The 13,490-nt window shown below is 39.8% G+C and overlaps 1 protein-coding gene across 1 annotated transcript in view; it reads right to left on the bottom strand.

Annotated features, from left to right (window-relative positions):
* Positions 1-12,412, bottom strand: part of EZR (ezrin) — a 40,083-nt gene extending 27,671 nt beyond the window's left edge. The window contains exons 1-2 of the mRNA XM_014057679.2: positions 12,270-12,412; positions 10,759-10,854 (exon numbers count right to left, since the gene is read on the bottom strand). Coding sequence (XP_013913154.1) covers positions 10,759-10,770 — 12 coding nt within the window. The 5' untranslated portion in view covers positions 10,771-10,854; positions 12,270-12,412. The remainder of the gene's footprint in view (positions 1-10,758; positions 10,855-12,269) is intronic.
* Between the last annotated feature and the right edge of the window lie 1,078 nt (positions 12,413-13,490).

The raw sequence follows: 13,490 nt of genomic DNA, 5'->3' as shown, positions 1-13,490 counted from the left end.
ATTGCATTGTTTTAACAGCTGTATGCAAATCAGAACTTAAGTTTGTTTAATGATGATGATGGTACAAAACAGTTGCTCAGCCTCAATATTTCTAAGTTCCAAAAGCTTCCATAGTTGTCTTTGCAGCAAGAAAGGAAGCAATCTCTGTATCTGCTAAATACTGGAAATGGACCAAAGCAATTCATTTTTTGGGTGACACTCAAAGAAAAACAACAAACTGTCTTCTTATGAGTGCTCATGTTTCCAGAAACATAATTTGTGTTATTATACAAGTTGAAGATCATGTTTAAAATATCACATTTTATCCCAAAGGTCCCCCCTCCCTTCTCTGCTCTGAATTCACAGAATAGAACCTTCTTCATGAAACCAGCAAAAAGATGGCTGGGTCACAGTGAAGTCCAGTTTACTTGTGAATTGACATGCTGCAAATAGTATTAATCTTGACATATTGCACTACACAAGCCATAGCAATTTGGCTTACAAACACACTATGCGTATATTGTGTATGTGTGTATATACAGAGTGTCACAATATGTGTGGGGTGTATACATATAGACAAACACACACACACACACACACACAGCAAGCACAAAATGGTATACAAGTCACCATTCCACATGTTGAATCCAAAGTATACCAACTGGTTTATTAGCCCAGGAGAAGCCTAAATACAAGTAGAAGATTAAATATTGATTAAAAAGATAACTCTAACAAGAAAGTAGGCGATATGGAGGGACAGAGTTGCATGCTGAGAAGATAGGGTTAAGTATACTAATGAAAATTTTGTTTTAAATCATATTTGCTAGAAATGGAATATTTGAGATAATAATGTAGCATCATTTTCAAACACAATTTACATACAACCTAGAACACCTATATTTCTTTTTGCTACCACCTCCAACTGTTCAGTTTTTCCTAAACTTTCCACTGGATATATTCTCCTAAGATTTTGCTAATGTTCTGACATATCCTAAAATATAAAATGTAATGGAACACGGATAATATAAAGATGTTAACATCAAGTTTTGCTTACTAGCGCAATAACCAGCCCAAGTAACTTTTATAGTGTTCCTTTAGAACAAGGGTGTCAAACTTGCATTGTCACATCATCATGTGACATATCACGACTTTTTTCTCCTTTGCTAAATTGGGTGTGGGCGTGGCCCAGGGGTGAGTTTCAAAAATTGTTCAAACCTACTCTGTGGGTGTGGCCTCCTTTGTGGGAGTGGCTTGCCACCCATGTGACCAGATGGGAGTGGCTTGCCACCCATGTGACAGATGGGAGTGGCCTGCCACCCATATGACCTGGTGGGAATGGCCAAGACGATGTTATTAGTAGATATTACTAATTACTAGATATTATTAATATTACTAGATCATTATTAATGCGTAGATAACTGCGGGATATTACACACACACAAACTATGACAGTGCCAGGAAAACACCAAAAAAATAAGAATCCCCCCCCAAAAAAAGACTGCCAATGAAACCAGTTTTTTTCCCCCTAAGCCTAAGGACAGGAAAGACAAAGTCACTGGAATAAAAACCATCAAGGCAATGTGGAAAATTATAAAGAACAGGCGCTCACAGAACTATCAACCACCTCAGAATTACCTAAACAACGAGGGTGAAACACACTAAATCTGGCAAAGCTGCCTTGCACCAACCTGGTCTGCCCATAAAAAAGCAGCCACTTTGAGACACATAAACCTGGTCTGAACACTTAAAAGCAACATATTGCATCACAAATAAAACATTTGCAAAAAGGAATAACCCTAACCCTAACATTTCTTGTAATAAACATTCTATAAACAATAAATAAAATTTCCCTAAAATAATTAAAAACCATCACATTCAGAGAACACCAAAGGACCCCACAGTCCTCTCCCTCCTTATCTTTTTCTTTTTTTGTCCTAACTTTTTCCTCCTTCCCCCCCCAACCCCACTTCCTTCTAGCACTGATGATGTTACCTAGTTTGGTAATGAAATGCCTGTAAGAAAACCACCAAGCTCAGAAAGCAGCAAGGATCCCACTATCCCCACCTCCTCTTTCTCCCTCTCTTTCTCCTGTTTGTCCTTTCTCTATCTTCCCCCCCAACCCCACTCCCTTCTAGCACTGATGATGTTACCAAACTAGGAGTGCTGGAGAGGAGCTCTCACAGGGCAAAGAGCTTCCCGCTACAGGCACAATCTATCTGCAGCCGTAAATGACTGCAAGCAGCAGCTTCAGGCACCTGCTCGCAGCTGACAGTTTTGTTTGGGAGTGGAGGTGGCGGCAGCGGAAGCGGGCACAGCACAGGATGTCCCAGAGCACAGGCACTTTTGGAACCTTTGCAGGGCCAGGAACGACTGGAAAACAAGCCCACCGCCGCATCCGAGTGCCATATCTTCACTCCGCAAGTGGCAGATGCACCTGTTGCGAGGCCGTCCCATGCTCCAGCCTGGCCAGGGAAGACAGGAGCCCTTCATGCCCGCCAAGCCTCCACACAATGTGCCACCTCAGTTGCGCCAGGGCAACCTTCCGCCCACCCACGAGCTGGCTATGAAAGACAAGGGAGCGCAACCTGCACGGCTTGTTCAAAGAGCAAAAGAAAGGGACAGGAGAGAAGTTCGGCTGTTTGAAAAGCCCGGCTTGGAACTCCTCTCCTGTTCCTTCTTTTGCTGTTTCTACATGTCGAGTGGGTCATGCTGCCTTGTCGGCAAGGGCGCTTTGCAGCGATAGGGGTCAGGAGCAGTACCGGTGTTCCCAGAAGTTAATTACTTCCAGGTTCACCGACCATCTGGTTCGCGCGAACCGGGGTGATCTGGGAGGAACCACCCCTGGCGTGGCCAGTACATGGGCCACATCTTTGACACCCCTGCTTTAGAAAGTGCTTAGAATTATATTCACCTGCATGAACATCAATTGTGAGAAATATCCTCTCCCCTCCCTTCTCTTCCAGGTAAGTTTGGTGATTTTCTTCTACCTAACCTAACAATGCAATTTTAATACTCAGGGGTAAGGTATACCAGGATAGGTTTGAGGCTGAAGTTATGATTTATGTGTGAGCCTATTAATGTTTTAAGAAATATGTTGATAATTTTAAATATGTCTCATTTATAGTATCAATCAAAAACCAATTAGTTATGAGTCAAATGCTAGAGGGCCTGATCCAGAAAAAAATCTGGATTTTGCTAGTGGTATGAGAATTTTAAAATATTGACCCTAATATAATATTAATTTAAACTGGAATTAATTAACCATTCAATCTAATGAAATAATTGTTACTATTAATAATGTCTGGTTTTTATAACTTCTGTAGTTTAGCCCTTAGTTCCACTTCGATTTGCTGAATTAATAAGGCACTACAATTTAAGTTGGGCAGTTACTGTTGCAACAAGATTGATTAATAAGCTTTCCTATCCCATTCTAACTTGCTGTTTATTTCAAAGCAATAGTAACTTACATGCACATAAAGATACACATGGCTAATCTATAACAATGTAATCACGCTCCAGCACAAGTGCCAAAAACAAAGCAAGAGAGAAAAAAGCCTTTTCTACATTCTTATGAAAAAAAATTATCCCTTCCTGTTTCTCTTTTATCTTCAATTATCGCCCAACATCTAAGGATATAAATAGGATTGAATGCAAACCACAATTCCATAGAAATGCATAAAATCCTTGTAATCTTTTGAATATCATTATTTTGCGTTTCTTGACTAAAAAACTCAGCTTTCATATTTTTTAAGTAAAGCTGCTTTCTCTTACGTGTATTCCTGATATCAATTGAAACTCAAAAATTTTAAGTAGCTGTATTTAAACAAAGCGTACAAGTTCTTGTTACATCCTCAACTAGCAAATTAATTTCTGCAAAACAAAATGACAATTTGCATAATTCATAAAGAATGCAAATTCGATGTTATAGAAGCTTGTAAAAACTTCCGCCATCCCACTTCTCCGTATAATATACCTTCAGTTCCTAGAAGACAATAGTTTTCAATTCTTGAAGAAAAAAAAAGGAAAACCATGTAATGATCATACATAGGTTTAATTTTTGTCACCAATTAATTACTTTTAAATCTCACTTTTTTTCTAGCATTATGCTCTTAAGACCAAATTTATAGCTATTCAATAAATATTGACTATATCTGATCATTAATGACTACAGTGGTGGGTTTCGGATCCCATTCCAACCGGTACAGTTGGAATGGGCCCTGTGTCATCCACATGGACGCATGCGCATAGCACGTGCATACGTTGTACCCATCTGTGACGCCTCCACAATGCTCCAGCTGTTCGGCGGAGTACTGCGCAAATACAATATGCGCCGTATGCTTAAAGGACAGGTAAGGAGCTTGGGCAGGCAGGCCCTCCGGAGCACCGTACCGGAACGGTACCCTGTGCTCCGGGCAGGGTCTGGAACGCCTGTACTGGGGTGTACCGCCTGCAACCTACCAGTGAATGACTAGCACAAGGATGCTGTACACATATGTCAAATTCGGGCTTGACAGATGCATTAAGAATCTTACCCTTCATGATTTAATATAGCTACATAATAGCAATAGCACTTAGACCTATATACCGCTTCACAGTGCTTTACAGCCCTCTCTAAACGGTTTACAGAGTCAGCCCATTGCCCCCAACAATCTGGGTCCTCATTTTACCAACCTCAGAAGAATGGAAGGCTAACCAAACTTGAGCCATTCAGGATCAAACTGCTGGCAGTCAGCAGAGTCAGCCTGCAATACTGCATTCTAACCACTGTGCCACCAAGAGGCTCATAGCATCATAGGCTGGCTTACAGAGCAATTCAGGAAAAAAATAAGCTCAAGAATAAATGTTTATTTTTGTAGAGTTGAGGCCTGCTGCCATATGTAAGACACTTTTCAACTTATAAAAATAGATCAATGGGATATATACACTTTGTATTCCAAAGGTTCTCTCTCATAAGAAAAACAGATGTCTGTTTCAGACATCTTGCTGTGTATCTAAGATACCTGTATTCTTTAGGACAATCTAAAAAGACTGTAGGGTGTTTAGGACAATTTATAATGGTCAGTTTCATGTGCAATAGCAGGTCTAATCCTAGGTCACCTAGCTAAGTACTAGATGGGAACCACAGAACTGGAGGACAAAGCTAAATGATTCCCATCTTCTCTCTACTGAAACTAGTAGGTGACTAATATGTTTAAAACAGGGTAATCTCCTATGATGGTTCTTTTCCTTTTCTAATTATCCTGTCAAAGAGCTGCTTAATTACCAGTTAGGTAGAAAGCTGAGCCTGGACAGCCATGCTTACAAATCTTAGTACTATCCTCACATTCGTAATATAAAAATCAATGCCTCTTGTCTCCTTTTACATTTCAGAAACACGTCAGCATTTCGGCTTCCTAGCATTAATTAGCAGCAGAAAGGGGGGGGGGGAGAAAGACTGGAAAAAACTTTTTTTCTAAATGTCAGGTGACAAATCTAACTCAGGCACAGTTAAGAACATACTGTAAGCAGCTTTTGTTGATTAGATGAAGGAACTTTTCCTCAGCCCACAGAACATTCTTGTGTAACTTAGACATAAAGTCCAGGAGGTCATATTGAAACAGAACCCTATCACAGAGTCTGATTAGCTAATTCACTGTACCACTTTATGCTTGATTGAGAAGTGTAGAAAGCCTCTGATTGTAGAGGAGGGCAGTTTCTTTTTATCAGTGCAGACTATTCAGGATCGAGAGGTGAAGGAGCAATGGAAATATAGGGTGGCAGCAGAAAACAGCAGGAGTACATTTAAAGGTACAGCAACCGAACTTGAGAAAGTACTAATAAAGATACTGAATTCAACATTAACTTGAATTACGGATATAAAAGACATCAAAATAAATTACTCCTAGTTAACATTTCAGGCTAGGAAAATAACGTCTACTTACTATATTTCAATAAATAATAAGATCTATCTAATCCAGTAACTTATTTCTCACAATGATCAACTAAAGATTTATAAAGAATATGTTCATATGCTGTCTTAAGTACCTCTGTTTGTCAATAATTCAGCCTTATGAAAAACCTTAAGCAGATTCCATATGTACTATTTTGAGAAAACAAACCTCTCTAACCACTTTATCCACAACATGAATACTTTTAAGGAGTTTTATCTTATGACCCTTATCACTCCCACTGACTAAATAAAGTCCACGTGTTAAACTTTTCCCATTGTGAAGAATATATGTAGCTCAGTATTGAGTTCTTGGTATTCTCAAGTTAGTTTCTCTTCCTGCAAAATTTCATTCCTAGGCTAAGTGATATCAACATCATGAGTTACAATTTTACCTGGAGAGGACTTATTTCAATTGCTTGGTAAATTTGATTTTTCTTTGTAACTTTTATCCAGATGCACAATACTCATAAAGATTTAACAATCAGAACTCTATATAATACTCCTAATCATTGCTGCAAGTAGACCGCAGTATTACAGAACTGGCAATGTTAGTTTTGATTTCAATACTAATGATCTTAAGGATAACATCATAACTTGGGTATGTTGGTTGGCTTCCTATGTTGTGTGGTCTTTTAAAACCATGGTTTTCTCAGTATCACATTAACTTTCTAACTGATAATCTATAATTTCTAAACTACAATTTCAGAAAAGATCCCTTTGCTAACTGATTATCTTGTATAATATGGAAATAAAGATTCCTAGAAGATTGCTTAAGAAATAAAGCATACTAAATACTTTAGACTCGGGAATAAAATTAGAACTCGAAGAAAATTGATAAATACAAGATTGGAAAAAAAAAGGAAGAAAAGACAAGTTAAATCCTCAGGCCCTCTAAAAAATAAAATATAAAAAAACATAGCAACTTACTTTTTTTGACTTTCAAAGTTAAGGTGCTAACTTGCAAACTATCTATAAATTTTCCTTCTTTTGTGGAAACACAAAAAGCAGCACTGGTGAAAGCATCTTTATCTTCCTTTTTCTCAAGTCATAGCTTTAATTATTACAATCTCCATAGGCCTATCTTACTGAACCTGTACCTACAAAAAACCCTATAACTGATATGTTTTGAGCTGTAAAGAACACACAGAACCATTATACCTTCACCCTAGTAATTAGCTATTTTATCTTTTAGGTCAAAGAGCTGTATCTCTGCATCCATTTCATGCAAATTTCCTTAAGAAAAGTAGAAATTGCACTAGCAAATTGCCCCTAAGAACAGACTCTTCTACCCCAACTTTTCTAGTCTTCCAAAGCTTCGGAGTGGGCATGATTTTCTTAACATTACTAAGTCTATTTAGTATACTGTATTACAGGCCTGCACATACTATGGCCTTCCTAGCAGCCTTTTGTGACTCGCTGGTGTTTTTTTTTAAAGAGTCCCTGCCACTAAACATTGTTGCTGCCAGAAGAATCTGCTGCCATCTCTGCCCAAAAGACAAGCTGCTGAGCACCTGCAATGCCTCCAGGCTTCATTGACTGGTTCATTGAAGAGCTGATCAATGCACCAGGTGTTCCTTTGTGGCACATGATTATTTTTAAGGTATCGGTCAGGTCCTTTCCCCTCCATGAGTTGTGCTGGCCTTTTTGTTTGCTAATGCAAATATAGCTAATAGGTTTTCAGAGTTACATAACTAGTGTGTTTGTCAGAAGTAAATGTTTCCGAGTGATTCTTAAAAAGCAACTAATATTCACGAATAAACCTTGTACCATTGGAACTCTAGTTCTCCGATGGTCTAATATATTTTTTTCTTTGCTTTTTAAACTTCCCATTACACTTAATGTGGCCCTAGAAAACTGAAGCCTAGTAAGAAGAGAGTGTTCTGTAGATTTGTCATAGAGGGCAATGGTTGTAATAATCCCTGGATAAGATAATGAGAACTGCAGTTTGAGCAGTACGATATTTGAGCATCTCTCTAAACCAGTTGACTGGAATAACAGTAATTCCCTGGCTCTCTGGCCCTGACCCTGTCATTGCAAAAAATGAATATGCATTCTGTGGAAAGTTAATAGAACTTTTCAACAATCCATTGCACAGCAAGATATCATTTTTGCGCAATAACCGCTCCTTTAGCCTTAACCACACAGACAAATATTGCAATATCTTCTTGGAAGGAACCTACTTTTGTGAAGCTAATGAACTCTGCCATCTTTCCGAATTCCAAGTTCATTATTAAACAGCTTTTTAGATGCCAATGTGCTGGAGAAGCACATTCTTGGTTTCCATGTGACTTGTGGAAAAGTAATTCAGAACAGCAGCCATTCAGTGCAAATGCACAGTTCAAGGTCATGGGGGGAACTACAGCAACCACTCCTGTTAATCTATGTGTATATAAAAAAGGTTACAACTGAGAAATGTGAGGAACCTGCCTTCTGGAATTTTTTACAGGTTGTTTTGGACTTGAGACTATTTGAAATTATGCAGGATCTTCTAACTTGGGGCTACTTATGACATGGATTTAAAGTTAAATGGGTGTCCCTCCAGTGGTACTTTTGGGTCTTGACATCACAACCACACATATGGTGATTTGCAGTGTCCTGCAGTCACATGACCACATTTTACAATCGTTTCTCTGAAAATCGGCACTTCCATTCTTTGGGGAAAACTATCTCCATAGCGAAGAATTTAACTGCTTAATGACCACAGTGACCATTTTATAGTTGCTGTCTTAATGTAATGGCCATTACAAAAAGGTCATAAAAATTGGGTTGGCCATGTAACCAACTCATTTTAAGACTATATGTGACTTATGACTGTGATGGGCAGACTCCATTACGGTCATACATGTAGTAGGACTGCTCAAAACATTCTGCTCTGGAGATCAAACTTCTGAGGAATTTACAGAATGTTCCATATTTTTTCTATTACAATCCAGCCATTCCTGGGTTAGTCTGGCAACCTTCTGGAAGTTAATGTTTCAGGACAAGAAATGGCTTATAGTGTACTAGACATGGAACTGACTATTTTGCGCATATTACTTTCTACTTTTCGTACATGAAAGCAGTTGGATACAATTTTTAAATAAAAAAGTTATTAATTGCTTTAGGTTTTCTGCCTAAGCTAGAATTCAAAGTGCAGCTATTCAGCAAATCCTATTAAATGAGACAATTTCTAGAAAAAAAATGAAGGACATTTCATGCAAGAGATGTTCCTGTACCTATTACTGGGCTGAAAAGAAACACTTGAATAGTCGAAGCCTTCATAAGGGTATGCTGAATTACTTGATGTCATTTAGGGAGCTCAAGGTAAGTCTTTAAATTTAATTTTGGGGAAAAGGTGGGTCTCCCCTGTTGCCCAAATAAACAGAGAAAAACATGGTCAAAGGCACAAAGGCTCTTCTCTCCTGTCAATCTGTAAAGAACAATAGCTAATACCACAGATACTTAGGAAGGAGCATGCCAGATACAATTAGTGTGAATTAGTGCAACAGGGTGTTGGAGAGAGAAAGCAAGGTCCAGATTTTTTCATAGGAATCCATTCTTGCATAATCAATATTTGCAATCTTGGGTCCAAAGAATAAACAATATAACATTATCAACCTCACCAAAGACAAAGGAGAAAGCATTCCAATAGAGAGAGAAGAATCACAGAAGAAACTGATAAAACACATGAAATGTCTTACAGAATGTCTCAATTTCTTATCTTGAAACAGTGGTCTTCCTTCACATCAACTTTTTTTTAAAGGATCCAACTTTAATTTTCTTAAGAAATTTACATTCATATGATGAATTAAAGGAACACAATCTACCTGCAAGACTTGAGCATGGGTAAAAGCTATGCAGAATTCAGGATAATTATATGGTATGGTGTCCTTATTTATCTTTACATTTCAACAGACAACAGGAAGCCAATGCAAGTCTAGGACAACAATGTTTTATTATAGTTGCAATAAGCAGTCCATACATAGACAATCATAGATGGTAATATTCATGTTCTAATAAACTAAAATATTAAAAATTCACATTGGCTGAATAAGAGCATGAAGAAAATTGAGTGGAGAAATAAGGAACATATTCTTCAAGTTGTATCTGTAAAATGGTGCTAACAGTGATATTCAAGGAATTGGAAGTTGAGGGAAGAGATCAATAAAAAAGCCGAAAGTGTGCCACTCCCTTTTACTGTATCAAAGCACTGCAGAAAGCAGTGTAGGAACGGCTAGTTATTATTATTATCATCAAAATCCTTAAGAATCCGAAACTGTAACTTTTTTTTACCTCAATGTCACTTGTCAGAGCCTCAATCAGTTCTTTCCACATTAATAACAACACAGGAGAAATTTAGATCTCATATAACATTAGTGCTGTTAGTTTTACTTAGGACCATCAAAATCTAGCCAGACAATATACAAGCACAAAATGTGTCAGATTTATATAAAAAGTGGTTGCATTTGTATAATTGAATCTATTTAGTCTCATATCTACAATATGCCATCCAAATCTTTCTCTCTTCCCCTAGATTTCTTGCCAGTAAAAAAAACTGCATTTTTCCCCCTATGATGACAATTTTATACCTGTCAGTTCAGGGTTGTTTTATAATGTTAAGAAGGTTTACTGCAAATAAAATGGAATAGATTCCGAATCAGAAGATAAAAACCCACAATTAATAGTATAATTTAATTAAATTTTAATCAAAGATTATAAATTTCTTTGCATTTTTAGACTCAGAAGGCCCCTAAAAAACATCTTACATGTAAGTGCAGATTTATAAATGATAATTTCTGCAACTCATACTAAAGGGAACTTTAATGGAAGAAACATCATAAAACAAAGTAAAGCTCTTTATTTTTACTTACCGGCTTCGGCATTTTTGATTCCTGAGGTTTTCCTGTTGATCCAAGACCAAATATTCATACAGCAGTTTATGGATATCCTCTTTGCTTCCAGGAGATCTGGTAGAATGGGTTACAAGGAAGACCAACTCAAGACACATGACATAGTTAAGGAGCTTTAGGCAGGTTAAGTAAGCAAAAATGATTCACTCATGACCAATAATTACTTAGTAACACACCACCACTTTACAAAGAAACAGAACCAGCAGCCTCACCCAGTAGGAAAAAAAAGAGTCCAATTGTAAGTAGAGAAGGTCATTTTGCCAGCCACACCCATAAGAGCAGCTATAATTTCAAGATTCTTGAGAAATAGAGAGAGAGAAAGAGAGAGAGAGAGACTGACTTGTCTCGGGGTGGTATCTAAACCCAGTATCCCAGCAACAAGAGAATCAACCAAACCCCTAGGAAGGAAAACTTGTGCTAAGCCTCTCAGGCCACCAGTTGATAGCTCGTATTTCTCAAAGTCGGCTCTCTTTAGAAGACAATGGCTGCAATCTGATTAGGACTATTCCGCAATAAGCAAACTGCAAGCGCCCATTCCACATAGGACTCAAACACACGGAGGGGTCGATCTTAACCATGGGGAGGAGGGGGGGGGGAATCGGTAATTGTTCTCTGGTGCCCCTCATACTATAAACAGGGAAGGGGACATTTTCTGATAATGTAGGTCCGATGTAACCCGCAGTCTTTTTCAGCGACTTAATGGGGTTTTTTTGGGGGGGGGGAGACACTTTCGTTCAACGCCCCCCCGCCTCCCCCAAAGGACACAAACGTCCTCCTTTTGTACTGGTAGCGCCACCTTCACGTTCACGTACAGGGAAGAGCGGATTTTCTATTTTTTTCGCACTCCTGCACGCGAAAAGAAGAGAGATCAACTCTTTTCAGTAGCTCAGTTCTTCCATTTCAGTAGCCAGATGAAATGCTCTCTTATTCACTCTCCGTAAACGCGCTCTTACGAAGCCGACCCGAAGAGCAGCGCAACGCCACCCACGCCGAAGGGGGTGGGTCTTCCTAAATCAAGGGGGGCTTTTCGCGAGAGGGAAAAAAAAACCCGTCGTGGAAAAACCAGATTCCAGGAAGCGCCAATCTTTCACACGCTTCCTGGGGTAGAAGTTTCCTTCAACTCCGTGGGACGAGGAGGGAGGGACACTTCTCCCTTCCGCAAACTTTCGGGAAACCGAGCGCGAAGTTTGTTCCAAACTCCTAAGGAGGCTTAGGGGAAAAAAAGAGAATGCGCAAATCCCGCCCCGAAAGAAAAGCCCAAATTCCCTTTGAGGGAGAAGCGCAGCGTGGGAATCCCCCGCCGCGGCACCTGTGGCCAAAGCCTTATGCGTCCCCGTCACCCCCTCCTTTCCCGCCTCGGAGGCGAGAGCTTCCCGAAACTGTTTCGGATCCTTCGGCGGCCCCCACCTGTTTTTTCCTTTCCCGCCAACGCAAGGCAACCTGCGGAGAAAAGGTTCGCTTGCCGGCCTTACCTCGTCGGCGCTCCTCTCTCTTCAAGCGGGTCGAGCGGCTTTTGCTGCGGCGCGGTTGCTCCCAGCGGCTTTGGCTCTTTCTCTGGGCGTGCCTTTCCCTGGCCCTCCCCGGCTGGCCGCGTCAACATGGCTGACGGCGTTGAGAGGGCGAGCGTGGCCGGTCGCTCGTTTCGCTGCCGAAGCCCCTCAAGCCAACGTGCTGGTGGAAACCGAGCCGGGAACATGCGAAGCCTTGCAGTGACCTCCCAGATGGTTGTCAACCCGAGGAAAGGAGAACCGGAGGAGAAAGATTTAACACGCCCGCAGCGGGTGTGTTAAGCCTGGCCGAGTCCTGTGATTTGCAAAGCGCCCGGACATTTACTTTCAAACTCTTGTTAAAAGAAAGAAAGAAGGCCCGTCTGGTCCGTTTCGGCCGTCCACCCTCACGCACAATCGCGACGCAGCCTGAAAAGTTACTTCTCTGCGTGTACCTTGTTGAAGGAAAGTGCAGCAGTGATGGTGAAGTAGTGAAAAGGTTCTTGGGAAAAGCAGGACACAAAGCAACTTGAAGTAATAATAGTCTTGGCTACCTAGGAAAGAAACTTTAGATTGAGAAACTTAAACCAGGGGTGTTCAGCCTTGGTCATTTTAGGACTTGTGGATTTCAACTCCCAGAATTCCCCAGGCATCATTTCTGGGAGTTGAAGTCTGCAGGTCTTAAAAGTAGCCAAGGTTGGACATCCTTGGCTTAAACCATTATTATCACTGCCACCCCGGTGAGGGTGTCCATGTTACTCCATTGATCCTGTTCATTGATGAAAGAATTTAATGAAACAAGACCAAACATGTGTAGGCTATAGATGTCTTCAAACTTCCTGAAGCAGAAAATGGATCACCTGAGAAAAACAGTAAAAAAGGAAGCCCAAGTGACAACCCCAGGGAAGCAAAAGATGGAAGAAAAAGTAGCATTTCTCTTTTTAAAAATTCACTACCTAGCCCTTATGAATATGAATATGTGTCTCCTACATAATGATATTGGTTTGATTTTAAAAATACCCATGATTTTACAAAGACATCAATATCATGTTACAAAGTACCAGGTGGTATTTTAAAACACCGAGGAAATGATTATCACATGACTTTCATGAATTTCCAATTTCCAGATCAGTAGTGTAGCCATGGGCATTTGCACAGCATCACAAATATATACTAAAGATATATGCACTGGCAGCAATAGATTAA

This window comes from Thamnophis sirtalis, unplaced genomic scaffold, assembly GCF_051295495.1.
Source record: "Thamnophis sirtalis isolate CommonGarterSnake01/CBP01778 unplaced genomic scaffold, rThaSir2_p1.2 scaffold_6, whole genome shotgun sequence".
Taxonomy (NCBI): Eukaryota; Metazoa; Chordata; class Lepidosauria; order Squamata; family Natricidae; genus Thamnophis; species Thamnophis sirtalis.
The sequence above is the reverse complement of the archived record's forward strand: the minus strand, read 5'-3'. Positions and strand labels throughout refer to the sequence as shown.